The 20,550-nt window shown below is 58.6% G+C and overlaps 1 protein-coding gene across 4 annotated transcripts in view; it reads right to left on the bottom strand.

Moving 5' to 3' along the window:
* The window catches only part of LLGL1 (LLGL scribble cell polarity complex component 1), a 68,196-nt gene extending 48,981 nt beyond the window's left edge, over positions 1-19,215 (bottom strand). For 2 of the 4 annotated variants that reach the window (XM_089769317.1, XM_075899770.2), the window contains exons 1-2: positions 18,966-19,214; positions 5,133-5,230 (exon numbers count right to left, since the gene is read on the bottom strand). In XM_089769317.1, coding sequence (XP_089625443.1) covers positions 5,133-5,230; positions 18,966-19,046 — 179 coding nt within the window. In that variant the 5' untranslated portion in view covers positions 19,047-19,214. Of the gene's footprint in view, positions 1-5,132; positions 5,231-6,591; positions 6,708-18,965 lie in introns of those variants that run through there. The other 2 variants (XM_075899767.2, XM_075899763.2) reach the window with 2 other exon arrangements.
* Positions 19,216-20,550: the final 1,335 nt, after the last annotated feature.

Here is a 20,550-nt window from a genome sequence, read left to right as displayed (position 1 = left end):
GGATGTGGAGAAAGCAAATAGGGAGGTGTTATCTACCCCTTCACAGAACACAAGAGCGCAGGCCCCGATTCAACGGACAGGCAGCAGGCTTAACACTAAAGAAACAGTCCATGTAGGCACTACAGCTGGCTGCTAGCTGCGAGCTTGTCTCTGGCCAGCTGCTCTGAGCTAGCAGATGCACTCTCCTGGACCGAGCTCTTGCTCCCCGGGAGACGTGAGCTTGGAGTAGGGATGTAAAATCCTGTTTTAATTGGTTAACTGATTCCAAGGGGGTGCAGCCTCTGCTAGTTAACCATCACTCATTAAAAGTGAGACTTGCCAGTTAAAACATTCACATCCCTGGCTTGGCGATCAGGAGCGAAGGGAACAGGAAGCCAAGGACTCTGCTCACTTTAGCTCTAAGTTCTCCACGGGCCCACGTCCAGGGTTACCCATTAGGACTAGTCCTTGCCGGATACAAGCTGCCCAGCCGACACCAAGGTAGCTCCAGCCACCCCCGTCAAAGGCAGTAGCTTCACATATAGGCTACCCAGCCTGGCCGCGAGGTGGCTTTCCTTGGGCAGAGCAGAGTTGCGGCTGTGAACCCTACCCAGGCTGGGGCAAGAGGAAAAGGCACGGAGCCAGCCCCTGCCCGGCCCTTTGTAGCAGATCTCAGAAGAGACACCGTCCCTGCCCCAGGGAGCTGACCAGCCATTCGCACACCTGCTGCAGAAGCGCCACCACGCACCCCTGACTAACGCAGACAGGAGCAGCGCCTGAGGAAGGGAACTTTCACACCCCCACCAAGCAAGGAGCAATTCATGCCAGGCAAGCGGAGTTTGTTGAGCTCAACTCTCCCTGCACAGGCGTCTGCGTGGTCAGGTCCGCTCTGACTGGGGGAGGGGGAGGAACAGGCCCGGCGAGTTGCCAGGGCAGCGCGCCGGTGCCAACGTGCCTGCGTGCGCGCAGACACACAGTCTGTTGTGCCCGGCGGCTCAGCGCGCCGCTCCGGGGACAAGCAGAGCCATCTTCTGGCAGCGTGGCCAGCAACGTCGCAGCTGGGCCGGCATTCAGGCCAGGCGCACAATGGAAAGCAATGCCGGCTTTGTGCTAGGAGGCGGCATGAAAGGAGCCCCTCGAGCGCGCACGCAGCAACAAGGGTCTTCGATTTCCAACCCCCGCCCAGGCAGAGCGGCTGCACAACCACGGCCGTCACGGCGCCGAGAGGAGTCACCCGCGAGGACAGGCCAGCTCCTCACCGTGTCCTGTCCAGTACCCCCTGGCATTCCCGCAGGGCGGGGCTCGGAGAACAGGGCCTCCAAAGCCCCCGGGGTGAACGGATTCCTGGCCTGCTGCCAGAGCCCTCTGGAGTCTTAGCAAGCAACAAAGGATGCTCTCTGCCAGCCCTGAGAGCATGTGGCTACGTGCAGCCGACGGGTCCAGACGCCCCGGACACAAGAGGCCTATTTCTCCCCTTCCCCCCTGCCCACAACAGCCCCTCGCTTCGGGGCAGCCAGTGAGCTGGGAAAAGCTAACTGACTGGCCCCGAATCGGAAGAGGCCCTGGAAGGCTGCACCCCAATTCCCTGACAGGGACCCGGCTGCTGTCCGGGGGCTTCCAAACAACGGTCCCAAGACCAAATGCATGGCAGCATCCTGGCAAGGGAAGCGCTGGGACGTCGCAGGCAGACGGGCCATGGGCTACGGCCTCCGGAGAGGAGTCTTTCCTCTGAACTGGGGGTGGAGGGGAAGCGTCTATGCCCAGAAGTGCGGTCTGAGCCCTCGTGACACCCAAGAGCAGCGTGGGCCTCAGCACTGAGCTGCCTGCGGCTTCCTCCGGTCGCACGCGTAGGATTTCGGCAAAGAGAAATCCAAGCCCTAACTGGACACAGGTGCATGCACTCCCGACACAAACCCCTTGGTATCCCTGCAGCGTGGACGAGAGCTGCACTGCGCCCGGCCCTGTACACGCAGAACAGAACCACCCGCGGTTCCCGCGTCCTTCCGAGCCCTGTAGAATCCAGATCCCCAGCTCAGTATCTTCTTCCCCCTCCCAGTCCATCCCCATTTCATCTGTTAACTGGTTACGCTTAACATTTAACCTGTTTGCTAGTTAAATGGCATTTCACACTGTAGGCCAGAGGTGGGCAATCATTTTTGCCTGGGGGCCACTTGAAAATTTTGTCAAGTAGCCCGGGCCACTCCGGAAGCGGTGGGGCCTAAACGGGTGGGGGAGCCCCTTTGCCCCCCCTTCCCACTAGGCACCCATACCCTGGAAGGGGCTTGGCACGCTCCCCCACCCCCAGGCCGATCAGAGCCTGGGGCAGGTGAGCGTTGGAAGCCTCCTCCCACCCTGAGAGGAGCACGTGGCACTTTGAAGTGCCGCAGGCTCCTTGCAGGGCTGGGGCAGGGTGAAGGAAGCTTCATTCAGCTCCCCTGCCCCTGACTGGCCATGGGGAGCCCGCCACGCCTCCTCTGCTCTCCCCCCTGCCCTGCGAGCAGCACGTGGCACTACGAAGCGCTGCGCGCAGGGCTGGGGCAGAGCGGAGAAGGCTTCGGTCACTCCCCCGCCCCCAGGCCCTAATTGGCCCGGGGGTAGGGGAGCAACAGGGCCTCTGCGGGCCAGATCCGGCCTGTGGAGGCCCTTTCGTCCACCCCTGTTGTAGGCCGGGTTCTCCTTCCCCTCGTTTGCAGAGGTAGAAGACCCAACAGAAAAACACCAGGCAAGGTGCTTTAAACTCCGAGTCCCTGGCACCCCAGGCAGCAACTGGCCCTGTGTGTGCGTTTGCCAGCTCTGCACTCCCCAGCCCTCTCTCCAATTTGCCATCCTCAGTCTGCAATGTGTGTTCCTTCAATGACACCTGGGCTGAAGGTTCATTGGAGGAGGAGGAGGAGGAGGAGGAAGAAACACACACGTCCGCTCCTTCCCCCCCCGCATGTATCGCTGCTCAACCCGACTTGCCATTGGCACTGATTCTTTGGCATCGCGCAGACAGCTGGAAGCCAGCGGGGGGGAGGGGAACTCTGTCCCCTACCGCGAGCCCCTGGCAGGATCCGGGAAGGCCAGCTCCGAGTGCCGGATCGGCCATTTCCCCTGGGCGCCGCTCCACGGTGAACACGGACACCACGTCCACGGAGAGCAGAGGCAGGCTCCCTTCATAAGTCACGTGCCATATTTGGAGCAAGCTCAGCTGTTTCCTTCCCCGCCCGTTGGGAACAAGGCGCTTGGATTTTAACTCGGCTCGTTCATCCAACACCCCGTCAGACACTCCAGCTGCGGCAGAGCCGGGTCTAGGCCCTGGATTGGGCTCTGTGGAGAGAGCCCTGCTGCTTTCCCTCCACCCCCAAGACAAGCGATAGCCAGGGCAGGCTTATGCTTGACGTGAGGGGCTGCAGAGGGGTTTGGTTTGCCACACTAAGGAGATCCAAGAGCCTGGGCTAATGAAGTTGCCCTTTGGGGACTGGCTCAGCCTGTCTATTCACAGCAGAAAGCAGCCGCATGGCAGCCAAGCACGTGAAGTGTGTGGTCGGAGGCGGACGGGCACACGGCAGCAGGACATCACAGCTGTCTCAGAGGACTAAGATGGGAACAGGAGTCTCCAACGAGTCAAGGGCCGGCTGCACCTCCGGCAGAGGGAACGCTAGCCTAGCAGGAGAGCACGGCTGGGTTAGGCAGAGCTGGTGGGTGTCAGATGCAAGCCTGCGTCATTCACTCACTGTCCCCACACTTGGCCAAGCCGAGGCCCACCAGGGGCCGTCCGGCCAAGGCTCCACAGCCATCCAGATGTCTCCGTTCAGCCCCCTCTGTATCCCCCCCTCAGCCGTAGCTGCTATTTATCAGCAAGCCAGTTGCTAGGCACTGAGGAAACATCACCCGCCCTGCTGGAAGCCGAAAAGCCGCGCTCAGGGGAGGATCAACTCTGAGTCACAGCTTTGCCCGACAGCTGATTGCTGAGGCTGGAATCTTGGCCAGAGCTATTCGCAGCAACGCCCATGCAGGGAGAGGGCGAGGGCGTGCCCTCCCGCCCGCCCACCAGATCCGGGGCTCACGCAGCCCTCCCCAACCTCCACGGCTGGACCACAGAGCGGTGACATCACTTCCCCTCCCCGAGCCTGGTGACTCACGCTCAGGGAACCGCCCCAGGAAGCAGGTAAACACCAGCCTCCCTGGGGAGCACATGGGGGCACAAGCGAGGACCCACGAACAGGGTCGGGGGCAGAGCGAGGAGATCCCAGATTCCGGGCATGTGCTCCTGCCGCTACCTCCGAAGCAGACACCTGGGGAGGTCGCCGCACCTCTGGCTGTCCTCCTACCTGCCTCCAGCAGGTCTGCTCCTTACCCGGGCCCCATCCCCTGTCGCCTGGCACCAGAACTGTGCCCTCGCTTTAGAGCTGCATAAACAGCCCCTGCCCACAAGGAGCCACGTTGGAGCAAACTGGCAGGCGCAGCGGGGAACACCCATTCGCAGTGGGTTACGAGAGTCAAGACACCACCAAGCCGGGCTCCGTGGAGTCCTCCAAAGCTCCCAGCTCCGCAGCCTTCAGCCCAGGCACAGAGAGAACACGGGTAGCCAAGGCTTTCAGCGTGGCTGCAGTCAAGGCAGAGAGATTTTGCAGAGGCAAGAAAAATAAAAGCTCCTCGCTGAGAGCCCAACTTTGCACACTCATCTGGACAGGGCAGCCAGCCAGCTCCCCAGGGTCAAGGCTGTTCCACGGGCCGAGAAACCCCACTTCCCCATCCAACACACCTGGCGCTCAGCCGCAGGTCCAATTTTCAAAGCCACAGGGGAGCTAATGAGTTGAGATCAGCTGCCAGATAGATCCTGGAGCCGCAGCAAGCTGGACTGAAATACAGCCCTGGCGCAGGACAGTCCCAACACCTCCCAGGGCAATAGAGAACGCCTCTAGGGGACGAGGGCTCACCAAATGAAAATAATAGGTACCAGGTTTAAAACAAACAAAAGGGCGTTTTTCTTCATGCAGCACACAGTCAACCTGCGGAACTCCTTGCCAGAGGATGTTAAGACCATGCCTGGTGGTAGCTGGAAAGCAACCCACGGGCAACAGCAAGTTCGCCCCGCAGCTGGCCCGAGGCGACCTTACCTTCTGCCCTTCTCCGGAGTCTCCCAAGAGAGCACGTCCAGGAAAGGATACACTTTCACAGCTCCCGATTTGGTGCCGACTGCCATAATTCTCAGCTTGGGGTCGTAGGCCAGGGAGCTCGGCTGGTTGGGGAACCCATGTTCTACCGTCTAGGAGGAAGACGAGAGAAATGAGACGTCACCCGTCAGAGTCCAGCGGTGCGAGACGGACTCGTTGTGAGCCCCAAGAGAGGGTCACCCGTGGCCCCACTCAAAACCTCCCGCCGGTGCAGCCTCTGTGGGCTTGGGCAGTGTGTGCACAACTTCAGTCGCATCCTTATTTACCGGGCCCACAAGATCTCGCCATGTGCAGCCCACCCCTCCCTGCAGTGCTGGGGAGGAGCCGGGAGGAGAAGGACTCACTCTCTTGGAGGCCGAATCCCCGAGCAGCTGCAGGCAGCCCTGCCCTGTAAACCCATTGCCCAGGTGGGCTAGGCAAGACCCACACACCCCAGCCTAGCCCTTGGGCAAGCTTGAGCCCTGGCATGGACCGAAAACAGTCAGACCACGTCTTCCCTGCTCCTCAGAGCGACTTGTGCTTTGACAAGCCCTGCAGAGCTCAGCCCAGGATCAGGGCCGAGAGCAGCGTTCCCCAAAAGCAGCCGCCCAGGAGGGATTCATCAGTGCACATAAAATTTATTCCACACATGGGTGGAAAAAACTTAAGGGGAACATTGACCCGGAGGGTTCAGAGCGTAGGAAGCTGGGCCCTGCCCCAGATGGCAGCACGACAGGGAGAGAGTCAGGACAACAGGTCCAATCACCCCACACGCGGTGAACAGCCGCCTAATCTAGCAGCCCTGGCTCGAGACAGCTTGCGGCGACTGAGCGGGACGCAGAGAAAGAGAGTGGCCAATCCCTGAGCATCCCAGGGTCTGCGAAGCCTTTCAAACAGCTGCACGCAACAGCCAGGAGGCAGCGCCAGCCTCGCCTTCGCGCCGGCCTCCGCCTGCTCTTTGCAGCAAGGGCTCCGAGCAGCAGCTACAGGAGCAGCGCTCCAGAGACAGCCGGAGGCCTTCTCTTGCTGGCCACAGCCTCCCCTCCGGAAAGTTAAGCGCCCCCGCAGCCCGCCGGGTGCAGCTGCGGCCTCTCCTCTCACAGCTCCCACCTCAGGGGCCTCCCAGGCGGCCAGGAGTTCGGAGAAGTGGACGGGAGGAAGAGGGGAACGGACTCGTCAGGCTTGGCTGGAAGAGCAGCCTGAGTCGCTCCCTCCCCCCCGCCTCCCCCGAGCGGTCCCAGCTGCCCTCCGTCCATCCAAGGACCAGGCGGTTGGGGGATTTTTTCAGGACCAACCCGCAAGCCTCCTTGTGGCCAGTTCCCGCCCCCTCTCTCAAGGGCTGGGGTCAAGCTGAGCTCAGCGCAGGAAGGAGAAGGAAGCTTGGCTCTCGCGCCGCGGACACTCCCCTCTTCCCTCACGGCCCCTTGGCAAGCAGCGTAGCTCCGGGCAGCCCCCCAGAGAACACGTTCCTCACCCTCAGAACGGGGCCCCCCGCGGCCGAGCAGGGGGGCATGGGCATCCTATTCGCTAGCAACCAGAGCTGGGGAGCAGCAGGCCCGAGGGGAGCTCCCCTCAGCAACTCGACGAACTTCACTCATCTGCCACACGGAGAAACAGGATGTTTTGGCACCGACAGCGCTCAGAACGGCGTTATCCAGGAAGTGGCATCGGCAAGAGCCCCCGTTACAGGCGCAGAGCACAGGACGGTACATTCCTCCTGCCCCAAGCGCATGAGGCTCATCCCCTCCGCGGATGCTCAGGGGTACGACCCATCCCGCCAACAGGGCCATCTAACACGGGGCACTTCCCACAGAAGGCTCTCCCCAGGGCTGTGCCACTGTCTCCAGGACTAGGGCCAGTCTATGTGCACAATGCTGGGCCGCTGCAGCGTGTCTGATGAAGATGCTCCGTGCCGATGGGAGAGAGCTGGCTGGCACAACACAGTCACCTCCACAAGCGGCAGCAAGTGTGTGTGTGTGTGTGTGTGTGTGTGTGTGTGTGTGTGTGTGTGTGTGTGTGTGTGTGTGTGTGTGTGTGTGTCACACACACACACCCCTCCTGTGCACAATGCTCACCCATCTCCACAAGCGGCAGCAGCGCGCTCTCTCTCTCTCTCACACACACACACACCCCCCACCCTATGCACAGACCTCACCCATCTCCACAAGCAGCAGTAGCTCTCTGGCTAACACACACACACACACACACACACACACACACACACACACACACACACACACACACACACACGTGCGCACTGCGCTGTCAGTGAAACTTACATGGCTCAGGAGGTGCAACAGTCACACCACGAGTGACATTTCACCAACATCGGCTGTCGTGTAGATACTAGCCGTTGTGTCACAATATGGCCTGGAAGGTGCTGTTGGGAAGAGCCTACGCACAGACTCCGAACCCACGTGTCCACTTAGCATCTCCTCACTGCCAGCCTCCTTGTGGCGGCTCTGGGGCAGATGTTCCAAGCGGCCCTTTCAGCACAACTAGTACTTTCTCCAACAGGACGGAGCGGGGAGTTCGAGGAGGACGAGACTAAAGGATGCTCAGGAAGCGCAAAAGCAGGTTGGTTTGTAGACTTAGAATCCAAGGACAATTCAAGTTGTAAATAACGAGGCAGCTTGGGAGGCAGGTGGGAGTTTACCCAAAGCCAGTCAAAGGACGGCTCGGGAACAACCAGCCAGCAGCCCCCCTTGTTCCGAAGGCACTGCACTGACGCCAACTCCTGCGCAACTAAACAGGGCCCCGGAAATCCCAGCCCCACAAGGGCACGGTCACAGAGCACCGCAGACCAGACTCAGCAAGTCCCGATTTGCTGGCGGCTGCTGGGCCCAGTGCAGCAGTGAGAGACTCACCCCCCCACGCAGGGGATCGGGATTCTTACGCAGCCCTGCACAGAAGCTCAGCGGAAAGGCTATGGATGAAGTCAATGCCCTTGCCCGACGAAGGGCAGGTTTGGGCACCGGGTCTGTCTGCCAGCAGGGGCTTTAGATCTCGGACCAAGCGACACCTCATCACCTCACACTGGAGGAGGCCCTGGACACGATACTGCCACATTTCTCCTGGGACCGGGGCTGGGATCTGCCCTGGTGTCGGCCACCGTATCAAGGGGAGAGCGGCAGGGCACAGCAGCCATGCACGGGTGATGCATGTATCTTCCATCCCGCCCCGCAAGACAGCGACCAGAGAGCACTGAACTGGAGCGCCAGTGGTGGTCCTCCGGCAGGACGGAGTCAGTACCATGCACGGCCCTCAGCCCCGCGCTGTGCTGCAGCCCACGGGAGGAAGGAGGGGACAGGAGCTGTGACCTCAGCAAGCCAGAAGGGTCACTGAGTGTGAAGCTACGGTCTGGAATTCAGGCTCCTTGGAGCTAGACCCGAGCTGCCTCGGCACCTTCCATCCAAGGGTCTCCGTGCTTGGCAGCCACCCGTTTGCACCCCGCCCCTCTGGGTTGTAGGTCTCCATTCTGTAAGTGGGGTACACCAGGAAGGCTAAGTGACATGCCCAAGGTCACAAAGCAAATAAGTGGCTGGACTAGGAGGGTTCTCTGCTTTAACTACTAGGTTGTTTTGCCAGCAGAAAACTCAGACCCATGGGTTGGGATGGCCAGCAGAGGACACCCGCAAGCGACTCACAAGCAGCGAGGGGCATTCACAGTCCTCAGCACGCACTCCCTCAGAGAGGAAGCATCACCCGCTGTCGAGGCAGGGAACAGCGCCACAGAAAGGAAACTGACGTGCCCAAGGTCAGCATGAGCAGTAGGAATTCAATCCAGCTTTCCCAAGTCCCCCAAACAAGGCAATTCATTGTCCCTGACAAGACACTGCACAATCACAAGGGGTGAATGGAGGGCAACATTCACCAATCTCCTACGTCAAGGGCTATAGAATTTCACGAGTCTACACAGGGGTCCTCCCAGCTGAAATATAGAGGGAATTACATACCCTTTTTAACTAGAGGCTGCCTCTCTGACTCCTCCTCAGGGGAATGGCACAGTGGTTGGCCAGAAGACCCTGATTCAATTCCTTGCTCTGCTACAGACTTCCTGTGCAACCTTGGGCAAGTCACTTAGTCCGCACGCCCTCTATAAAATGGTTATTAATTTCCCTACCTGCAAAGAGAGGCACAAAAGACTGCAACACACTCGGGGATTTATATTTGGCTATGACAGCTAAGACATCACTCCACAGAGTATTCCCAGATCAACCTGCCAGGTCAGGACGCAACTTTTGCCTTTCGGCCGAGAGCAGGATGTACTGCAGATGCATTTAGTCCTTCCTTTTTGTCCCCCGAGTGACAAGCCGCAGCGGATTAGCAGCTTACCCCCTACCACACACACACTGACGTTAGCCATCTGCTATTTTATGTTTCCCCCGGCTCCCAAAATCGTATGCTCCCGCCTCTCCAACTGCCTCCCCTGGTTTTCCCACTGGGAGCTGAAGATTTGGTTTATTACCAGCCGTCAGCAGCAAACACTTTATTTTTATTTCATGCACCAGCTGTTCAGCGCTCTTCCCTTCCGTGTGGGTTCTCCGTTTTGATGGGTTTCCGCAGACCAATTACGTGAGCGAAGTACTGCAGGCGCGCGGCTGTTTAACAGCCATGCTGCTGCACGTCTCACCCTGGTTTAATTACTCCGATATCAGCTTAATCACTGTCCTGGGCTAACTAGCCAACCAGGAAGCAATCAGCGGGTGGGGCCTGCTGTCTCATTCCCAGCTGCGGAATTCCTCATTGACACGAACCAATTGGCTCGTCCCCATTTTCCTGAAGGCACCCGATCCCTTCCGAATAGGCTCTGCTGGGCGAGTTCACCTGCAGCCACGCAGACAGCTCCTCCCACTCTCCAGCCAGGGGAGGGAACCAGCTGGTACGGAATTCAGACATCAGGACAGCTCGATTAGATCCCAGGGCTCTGACTACACCTGTACAGGACCTGGGATGGGCACGTGCGTTTGTTTGGGTACAATACTTCAGCGGTGAGCAACCTGTCTTCCTGGCTGGGGTGGCAGCACTTGGATCTGGGCTGGCCAGCAATTTGTTTTCCCGGCCCGGCGCCTGACGTACATGGACTCCCGGCGCCTGACGTACGCGGAAGTGGCAGGGGAGCGGACCAGCGCTTTAAATTAAAGGGGCTACAATAATGTTCCCAGCAGGTTTTTTTTTCTCCCCCCTTCAACAAAAATGTTCCCGGTGAATGAAAGAAGATTGAGCACCACTGCGATACTTGGGGCGTCTTCCTAGGGCGCTGGAAGGTATTAGGCAGAACTAGCAGGAGGGCTGAATATTCCAACCTCTTACCTAGGCAGAAAACCCCTCGGCAGCAGGACAAGGCATTACATGCCGGGAGGCTGTTTGCCAAAGTTCACCGGCCACCCCTGCTCAAGCAGATCCGGCCTGCACCGCACCCGTCAACGCAACATCCAAGGGGAGTCCGACGGGAACGACTCCACATGCTACAGCAATAGTCAGTGGCGCATCACCGCACGCCTGCAGCGAGCCTCCCCCGCTCGCCTTGCCTGGCTTCATACAAAGGCCCGTCTCCCTGCGGCCAGCTAGATCCACTCTCGACTTGCTCTCTGCGGTGACTTGTCCAGCCAACCGCCGATGAGCTGGCGTCTTGGCACAGGGCCGCTGCCACCAGCCCGCTCCCTTTGGGCGGGAGGCGGTGCCTTCTCCCAGGCAGGAGCGACCTGTCTTTGAAAGCGAGACTCTGCGTTTCTAGCCGCTTCTAGTCTTTTGAGAGGACGACCGGGGATCCGTGACTGGCCACAACAATCACTCCGAACCTCCAAGATCAGAAGGAGAGGAAGAGGCACGAAGTGCGGTTCCGCCACAGTCCCCTCTAAGGCTCTTGCTTACAAGTGGCCATCACGCAATCCTCAAGGCATCCCCTCTTCCGCCGCTCGTGCGCCAGTCTCGGCACTAGTGAGTGCACCGGGATGAGCTGCAATCTCCGCGTCACACCCACCCTTTGCATCCGTCACCAGCAAATGGGAGAAGAGGGCCCAGAAGGTAGCTCCCCACAGTCTGCCGGCCTTTCGAGGAGCACCATTGCTGCTGGAGTCATCTGGACGATAGCTTCAGGAGAGAGCTGCAAAATCCCCTTGCACCAGTTAACGGGTTAAATCAGGGATGTAAGTGACGAGTCGACTACCCAATAAGCGTAGGCTCGACTAGTCACTCCCCCCACCTTGCTGCTTCTATCAGAGGCATCGGGGGGCGGGGGGAGGAAGTGGCTTAAAAGCCGCTCCCCCCAGCACCGACTCCGCAGAGGGAGGGGCAAGGGAGGCAGAGGTGCAGCAGGGAATTGGACCAAAGCAGTCCCCACTCGCTGGGTTTCAAACTGCTGCCCCTCTGCTGTTGAAATGTACAAGAGCCGCCTGTGGCTCTTGTACATTTCAAAGGCAGAGGTGTAGCTGGATAGTGAGCACTTCCCCTTATCGACCACTCGATGGAAATTCCATCAACTACTCGATGAGCTGATGAATCGAAATTGAATAGCCCTAGGTTAAATGTTACATTTAACCCCTTAACTGGGATCCCGCAGGCACGGGGGGAGGTGGGGGCGCTCTCTAGCCCAGCCTGGCCACCAGTTAACTGGTTACATCCCTAAGGGAGCAGAAAACCTCTCTAGTGCTCAAGTCACTTCCTCCGGATCCCCACGTGATGGTGCACCACTGGCATGTAAAAGTAATTCATGACTTGGGGAGGGGGAGGGGGAGGGGGAGGCGTGGCTACAGCTAGGACCTAAGGCGACAAGAAGGGCCATAGCAGATCAATAGGTGTGACGGGGAGGTGGTGGGCTCCCTTCTCTTCCATGACACAAGCTAGAGCAGCTACCAGCTGACCTTGGGCACGTCAGTTTCCTTTCTGCGGTGCTGTTCCCAACCTCGAGGGTGGGTGATGCTTCCTCTCTAAGGGAGTGGGTGTGGAGGACTGCGAATGTCACTCGCTGCTTGCGAGTCGCTTGTGGGTGTCCTCTGCTGGCCATCCCCAACCCGTGTACTTGAGTTCTCTGCTGGCAAAACAGCCTAGTAGTTAAAGCAGAGAACCCTCCTAATTCAGCCACTTATAGAATCATAGAATCAGAGCTGGAAGAGACCTCAGGAGGTCATTCCCACTTACTTGTTTCCCTGTGGAACTCCTTGCCAGAGGATGCAGTGAAGGTTAGAACTTTAACAGGGTTCAAAAGAGAGCTAGATAGATTCATGGAGGTTAGGTCCATCAATGCTATTAGCCAGGATGGGTAGGAATGGTGTCCCCAGCCTCTGTTTCTCTGGCAGTGAGAGACAGGGGAGGGATCACATGAGGATTACCTGTTGTGCTCCCTCCTTCTGGGGCATCTGGCATTGGCCACTGTCAGCAGACAGGACGCTGGCTAGATGGATCTTTGGTCTGCCCCAGTGTGGCCGTTCTTATGTCCATGACAATCTAGAGGACCTAACCAGCTCTCCCCACAGATGCCACCCTTCAAGCCACCCATTCTCTCCCCCGTTCCAGCATCTACAGTTACACATTTCAGGGAGGCACCAAGTCCCCCCCGAGGGGTCCGAGTGAGACTTGTGTTTGGAGGAGGCTAAAAGAGTTTAGCCACCGGGCCAGGCAGCGCTAGCTTCTTTGGGAAGAGCATCGCTCCGCCGACTGAACTAGAGACGGCAGATAGCGATTCATCTAATAAATCGTGTAGCCGCATCCAACTTCAGTGCTTTCACGATTATTCGATAGCCCCTGAGGGCAGGGCCGGCAGCCAGCGCGCTCCTGGCCCCCACGTCAGAAGCAGCAGTGCAGCGTGGCAGGCGAGTGCCAGTCCGTGAGGGAAGCTGCCTCCCCCGCCCTTGCTGCTTCTGATACAGAAATGCGTGTCCTCGATAGGATTAACCAATAAGCCCAGGCTTGTGGGTGAATCGTGTAGTCGGCTACACACGGACATCCCGACACCGAACCAGGATCCGTCACTGCCCGGGAGCCGTTCTTGGCTCCATCGCTGCCCGGGAGCCGTTCTTTACCGTACGGATTAGGTAAAGATGCTGCCTCGAATAGATATGGGGCATAATGAACCAAAAATGTCCCGCACCCAACAAGCAGGCGGCAGCCACAGCTGCGCCAGGGCAGGCAAAGCCCTTCTAACCCGCACCCGGGTGCGTACAGATCGAACGTCATCAGGTTCGTCACCCTCAGGGACCTCAGAGGTCCCGAACCAGGGAATTGGCCGGACCATGGTGGTCAATGCGCCAGGAGCCCCACTTTTCCTCCCGGCCACCCCACTGCAGCGAAGGGATTTGCTCCCCCCATAGGAGGGGGGCGGGCAGGGACCTCTGCTTCCCATCTCCCTTCCCCACAGCTCTGTGCTCTCCCCACAAACAGGGGGCTCTGCTTTTCCCCCTGCGGTTCCGCTTTTTGGGGGGCTCTGCCACCCGGAGCTCTCCCCAATGGCTCTTCCACTACCTGGGGGGGCACTGTCACCTGGGGCTCCCCTCTCTTGGCCCCCTAGTCTGGAAACACTCCTGGCCCCAGCCGGCCCGCCGGCTTATCCCTGACAATGCCGGACCAGGGGTGTTGCTGGACAAGAGAACTCTGGATTACAAAGTCTCAACCCGGACTCATCTCTGACTTGATAGAGGAAGCCGAGGGACTGTCAGCGAATGAACGTCTTCATGACCTGCCGTCTCCACAGCAAAAGCCACATTCGGCCTTCCAGCTGAGGGCGAGCAAGCTGATTTTTCAGCCGGGTGGCAGAACTGAACAAAGGTTTCCTTTGGGGCCAAACCCAACCCGAACGTCAGTACGAACGGGCTGGGGTTTAATTCAATGTTTTGGTTTGCCCCCCCTGCCCAACACAATTGCGTTTCCTTTTCGGTTTAATTTTTTTTTTTTTAAATCCAACTCCATTTCTACATCCAAAGTTTCAGCGCGGAAAGTGACACCCGGCGCGCAGAGTGTCCCAACGAACGGCGGTGAGATTCTCAATGCAGCCCAAAACGGTCGCTGCGTTGCCAGACACTTTCGGCTGCCCGGAGCATTTTGGGGCCAATAAATTATTGGACTGAAAAGTTTCACCCCACTTTGAATTCCAGCCCTTTAGAGCAGCGAGACGAACGTTAGCAAGAGCTAGGAAAGGACGAACGCTTCCGCCTCCTTTGCACTTTGCAAGAACCCTAATCCAACTGGCATCTGCCTCGATTACAAGAGATGCACATGCATCTGACGAAGTGGGTCTTTGCCCACGAAAGCTTATGCTCCTACACTTCAGTTAGTCTATAAGGTGCCACAGGACTCCTCGTCGCGATTACAAGAGAGTTCATCCCATGTAGCCCCACACACCCCCTTGCCTGCACTTAGCTCAGCATTGCAGCTGCTCCAGGAGCAGCATGGGGATTATTCCCATCTGCAGCCTAACCATGAACACAAAGGTTCTGTAAACACCAAGTGATGTCAGGGTGGCGGGAGGAGAGAAGCTCCCTGATTGTCTGAGCCGGTTAGGGTGGGTGCCTGAGCTTGTCCTCGGAGCCATCTGGATCCCTTCGCAGATGTCTGTAAGGGATGACCAGCCCAGTCCTTTATCCCCCGTGCTCTGGGTCCGGCCCCTAGAGGAGCGACTGCCAGCAGGCACAGCCCTTCTCCCCTCTGAGCCCAGAGCCCGCGAGGAGCCTCAGGAAGGATGCAGCGGGAATGAAGGCAGATCTGCAGGTTGCAACCCTCACCCAGAACGTCACAGCTCTTCATCTGGGGGGATCCAGCTCCGAACCCCTCACCATGCAGAGGGTGTGAAGTGACCCCCGTTACTTGTTAACGGACAGGTCTCCAGGGTGACTAACAGGGCCCGTGCACTAGCAATGCAGATGTTTGTACTCCCCCTCCCCTCCCCTCCCCCCAAAAAAGGTTCAAAGTTCAGGAAATCCCAGACCATTGAGGGAGTAAATTTAATCTCAGTCCTACAGGGAACAGAGTCCTTGACTGTTCTTCGGAGGGGCTGGAGAGAACAGCAGATTTCACGATTCAGCCCCGGACATGAAGGAAGTTAGGCCAAGAGTCCAGCTGCATGGACCACAGAGCTTCTTGTATTTAGCTTGGCTGTGCAACTTGACTGCAGCATTTCCTGGGGTGCATAGCAGAGGCTCCTCTTTGGGGAGGGAGGTTGCCATGGGATGCGGACAGGTACTCAGGGCCAGACTGGTTTCCCCCCAGTTTGCAGAGGCAGAGAGTCTGGGCATGACATGGACCACGTGGCATCTAATGCAACCAGATCGGATTCCATCCCTGGCCAGGTTGGCCCGGCAGAGACCCTGGCAGATCTAAACCCAATCCCTTGCAGCTACAAGATCTAGAGCAGCCAGTGCACCCGAGATGTCTCTTGTGCATCTGTTTATGAAGCCAATCTATACGATCTCCGCTAGCTCCCTGCTGACATGGGAATTCTATAGCTAGCTCCAGGCCTCCAGCCCATTAGCCCACCTATGTGAACAGGAAGGGCCGGTGCCGATATTTGCTCACAGCTGTCAGAACGAAGCACCACAATGGGCGTTACAATCAGTTCAGACCCTGCTCCTCTTCGGGGTAACACTCCCCGTATTGAACGTGGAGCACAATGGGCCTTCCCCCACAGACCAACAAAGCTCGACTTGTCGCTAGCCACACAACTGGCCATTTACAGACATCCCCTCGCTCCAGAGCATGGCCTCTTTCCTGAGTTGCTATTTATCAAACCTTCCTCCAGATTAGGGATGTAAGTGGCTAGTTGACTACCTGACGGGTAGTCGAGTCACTACTCAACTACTCGTTCCCCTCCCTTTCCTGCCTCTGTATCAGGCAGCAAGGGGAGCTGGCAGGAGTCGGTGCTGGGGGCAAGGGGGCAGAGAACTGGCTTAAAAGCTGGTTCCCCCAGCACTGTCTCCATGGGGGCAGGAAAGGCAGAGGCTCAGCAGGATAGGCAGCAAACGCCCCCCTTAACGATTAATCAAATAGTCGATGGAAATTCCATCGACTACTTGATTAGCTGATTAATTGAAATTTATCATCCCTACCCCAGATCCTTCCTTCGAGGCAGATGGAAACCCGACTGCAAGTCAATTGGTCCCCAGTATTTTGCTCAGCTCAGGGGCCACCTAGTCACCGTAAAGCCAGAGCTGCTTACAGAGGTGAAGGCTGCAAAGGAAACTGGTCCTGCAGAAGACTCAGGAGGTTCCGAGCTTGGCACCCCACCAATAGCCAGAGATATTCCAGCCACGTCCGAAAAGTTGCTGGGGGAAATGCTCGGGGGTGGCCCATTCTTTCGGCTCAGGAGATAAACAGGAGACAATCTAAATCCCTGGTACAACTAAGAGGAGGAGATTAAACAGTCGCCGTCACTGTACGTCTCAAGTGCAGACTTAAAAGCCTCCTTTTCCCAATTTGACATCCACTGGAAATCCACAGCAGATCCAAGGTAACAAAAACCCAGAATCCTCTGGGCTTGTCTCCTGCACCATGGGACAGACCCAGGAGTCAGACAACAACCACCAGGCAATTGGCTACCGGACACAAGTGCTAGTGACATCTACAAGCCTGAAACGTACAGTTTGGAGAACATCTGCATGGCTCCACCCTTCTGACTCCCGGGTCTGCAGTGAGACTCGTGTGCAAAGCAGCCCAGTCACACAGCCAGAGATGGGAAGCAAGCGACCACCAAGCCAGAGAGGGGGCCTGGCCAGGTAGGTGCCCAGGGCTTGCTTTTCCACCTCCCCTGCGTCATTAGGCATTACCTTGCTTTGGGAACAGTTTAACACCATGAAAGAAGAATGCCAACCCCCCCCCCCCAAACACACACACCCCTACACCCAACCCTACAAGACAAGCCCCAAGACGTGATCCCCATTTCAGACCCAGTACGAGCTTTTCCGGGGAAGATCGTCACGACTAAGGTCCAAATCTGTCTCCATTACGGGGCAAACAGGCGCCCCCTGGAAACATGCAGGCACCAGCGGACAGAGCTCCAGGGACTCAAACCCTGGATTCGATCCCCCAGCTCCAACACTGACCTGCCCTGTGCCAGTGGCCAAATCACCACCTCCACTAGCTTCCCCTTCCCGCTTGCCCTGCAATCTCTCCGAGGTGAGGACCGCACAAAGGGGCACAAAGGAACAGAGCGAGGCCGGGCAGAGTCCTCGGCTCCGAGCTGCCTCCAGCCATCCCGCAGCCTGGGCGGCCGGGAGCACAGATGTCTCTACAAAGCAAGTCGGCTCCTTCAGCAGGATCGTGCCACATTCGCGCCCAAGCTAAACAAGCGATGGGGGCGGGGGGGGCTGATCTCCCTTCCTGTAGTTTGCAAGCGCCAGGAGGGGAACGGTGTCAAGGTTTGAGGCATTCAAGGGCAGCCTCCTGGATGGAATCCAAGTGAGCAGGGAGACCCCAGAGCACACAGCTGTGCTGAGGGGATACCCACTAGGGTGTGGGGGGGGAGGGACCCCTCCACTTCCCAGATCAGAGAGCTTGAGGAGCCCCTACAGGTGCCCAGTCGGAGATGCAAAAGGGCAGCCGCATTCACAGCATTTCTTCAGGGCTGCCTCAAACTGTGTTTGTGGCCTGAAGGCCAAGGACCAGAGTCCTGTTTGGCCATAAAGGCAGGACCAGGAGGTCAGTTATATGCCCACAGCTGTCCACAGAGTGCCACCCCCTGGTTGTCTTCTGCATCCCTCTCCCCTCCGTCCCCAGAGACATTCGTTTAAAGACCCCAGCGGGCTCAGTAAGCCTGCACAATCAAGAGCCAAAGGTCCAGGATGAAAAGGGCTGTAAATCACAGTGACGGGGCTCTGTCCCTTCTAAGGGTAGCGTGCACCCCGCTCCTCCGGGCACCAAGCCCCCTTTGCCCAGCTGCAGCGGTTCGGTGCCAAAATGCCAGGCCGCTGCGCCAGGATCAAACCTCAGGTGCGGATCTGCATCCCGGCTCCATCTCCTCCCATACAAACCCCCCCATTTCCACCCGTGTCTGCGGGCAGGAGTCCCTGAAAACGAACCAGTCCCTACCCACCCCGGGCAGCGGGTTTTGCTGCCCAAACTGCCCTTCGCATCCGCTCCCTGCCTCTCCCCGGAGTCCGCATTCCTCAAGCCCAGTAGAGCCCCATTGTTTAGCCGGAGCGTGCAGGGCACAGGCAGGGGGCTGGCCCAAGGAAGAGCTGGGGAAGGCTCCGCCGCATGGGGGGGGGGGGGGGGGGGCGCAGCACCCGAAATTCAATGGTGCGGGCAGGAGACACAAGGCAAGTCGGGTCCCTTCCTCAGCCCGGCTGCGCTCTGCAACTCGGCACAAAAGCACCCGCGCCACCAACTCCAGTCGCCCCCCCCCCCACCCCGCGAGAAAAGGGGGGGGGGAAGCGATGCCAAATGTCCCCAGAAGAGGAGCAAACGCAGCCCGGCTCGCCCCCCGCAGCTGGAGCCCGGCCCCTCCTGGCCCAGCCGGGGAGAGGGCAGGGGGGCGCTGTCCCCAAAGCAGTCCCCAGGCCGGGCTCTTCAGTGTGCGGATCCCAGCCAGCCCGACCCCTCTCCAGCCCCCGAGCCACGTCTCGCCCCGGCCCGCGGGCGCAACCCCCCCTCCCGGCTGGACAGGGGGGCGCCCCACCAAAGATGGGGGGGGGCTAAGAAGCGCCCAGCACCCAGCCTGCAAGTGGGTGCATCCGAGCCGCTGTTGCTGCCCAGCTCCCTCCCCCCCCGGGCTGCTGCTTCTGCCCGGCTCCCTCCCCAAACCCTGCGCCCCCCGGGTTGCTACTGCCCGGTGCCCCCCCCCAAAAAAAACCGCCCCCCCCCAAAAAAAAACCCGCGCCCCCCCCCAAAAAACCCCGCGCCCCCCGCGCCTGCAGCCCCCACCTTGTTGAAGGCGAACAGATCCAGCTTGAGCTTCTCCCGCTGGGGGTCGTGCCCCTGCCGGCGGAACCGAAACTTCATCATGGTGCCGGGCGGGGCGCGGGGCGCCGGGGTCCCTGCAACTGCAGCCGGGCAGCGGGCTCGCCTCCCCCATGCACCCGGCCGGCCGCGCCGCCAGCCCGCAGCCTGGACGCGCGGGGCTCCAGGGGAGGGGAGCGCAGCGGAGGGGCGGGGCAGGTCAGGAGGAGGCGGGGGGGGAGCGACGCCCGGCCGAGCCAATCAGCGACCCCGGGGGAGGGGGGGGGGGGAGAAGCGAGCCAGACAATGGGGGAGAGAAAAAGGCCAGCGTTCGGCGGCTGCGAGTCCGTCCTGCGCTCCGGGCATGCGCTGCGGAGCAGGGGTGGCTGGGAGATGTAGTTTTTGTGTTTTACACACACACACACACACACACACACACACGCTCTCTCTCTCTCTCTCTCTCTCTCTCACACCCCGAGGGAGGCTGTAAAATCATGAATGGGGGGCAAACTAAGGGGATCTCGGGGTGGGGGGGACTGTAAAATCATGAATGGGGGGCCTGTAAATAATGAATGGGGGCAAACTAAGGGGATCTCGGGGTGGGGGGGACTGTAAAATCATGAATGGGGGGCCTGTAAATAATGAATGGGGGCAAACTAAGGGGATCTCGGGGTGGGGGGCTGTAAAATCATGAATGGGGACAAACTAAGGGGATCTCGGGGTGGGGGGCTGTAAAATCATGAATGGGGGCAAACTAAGAGGATCTCGGAGGGCTGTAAAATCATGAATGGGGCAAACTAAGAGGATCTCGGGGGGGGGCTGTAAAATCATGAATGGGGGCTGCAAAATTATGAATGGGACCAAACTAAGAGGATCTGGGGGGGGCTGTAAAATCATGAATGGGGGGGGGCACATGCACACACAACAATCTAAGGGGATGGGGAGTCTGTAAACCATGAATGGGGTGAGGAAAGCCGACAGAGCGGTGTTATTTTTCACATAACACAACCACCAGTGGCCTCCCGAAGAAAGGAATAAAGCAGCAGGTTCCAAGCAGACATAAGGAAGCACTTCTTCCCGCAGTGTCCTGTCAGCCGTGGCATTCCTTGCCAGGGGAGGATGTGTGGGCCAAAAGTATGACTGGGTTCAGGAAACAATTAGATGAGTTCATGGAGAATCGGTCCCTCCGTGGCAATTAGCCAAGATGATCTGAGACACATCCCATGTGGTAAATGCTCTTTATCCTCTGATGCCAAAAGCTGGGCCTGCCTCACAGAGGAGGGATCATTTCATAATTGCTCTGTTGTGTTCCTTCCCTCTAGGGCCGTGGTCACCAACCAGTAGATCTACTGGTAGATCTCAGGGGCTCCAAGAGTAGCTCTTGAGCCCTCTCTGAACTGCGCACCTGCGCAGTACATTTACATTAGATTTCCTCATGTAATGTAGGCGGGGCTTCAAGGAAGGGGCGGGGCAGTAGATCTTCACCTGTTCTGAGACTTGGGTGTAAAAAGGTTGGAGACCACTGCTCTAGGGCATCTGGCCCTGACCATTGTCAGAAGGCAGGACACTG

The sequence above is a fragment of the Pelodiscus sinensis genome, chromosome 15 (genome assembly GCF_052426305.1).
Source record: "Pelodiscus sinensis isolate ZL-2025 chromosome 15, ASM5242630v1, whole genome shotgun sequence".
In the NCBI taxonomy this organism is placed as follows: domain Eukaryota; kingdom Metazoa; phylum Chordata; order Testudines; family Trionychidae; genus Pelodiscus; species Pelodiscus sinensis.
The sequence above is the reverse complement of the archived record's forward strand: the minus strand, read 5'-3'. Positions and strand labels throughout refer to the sequence as shown.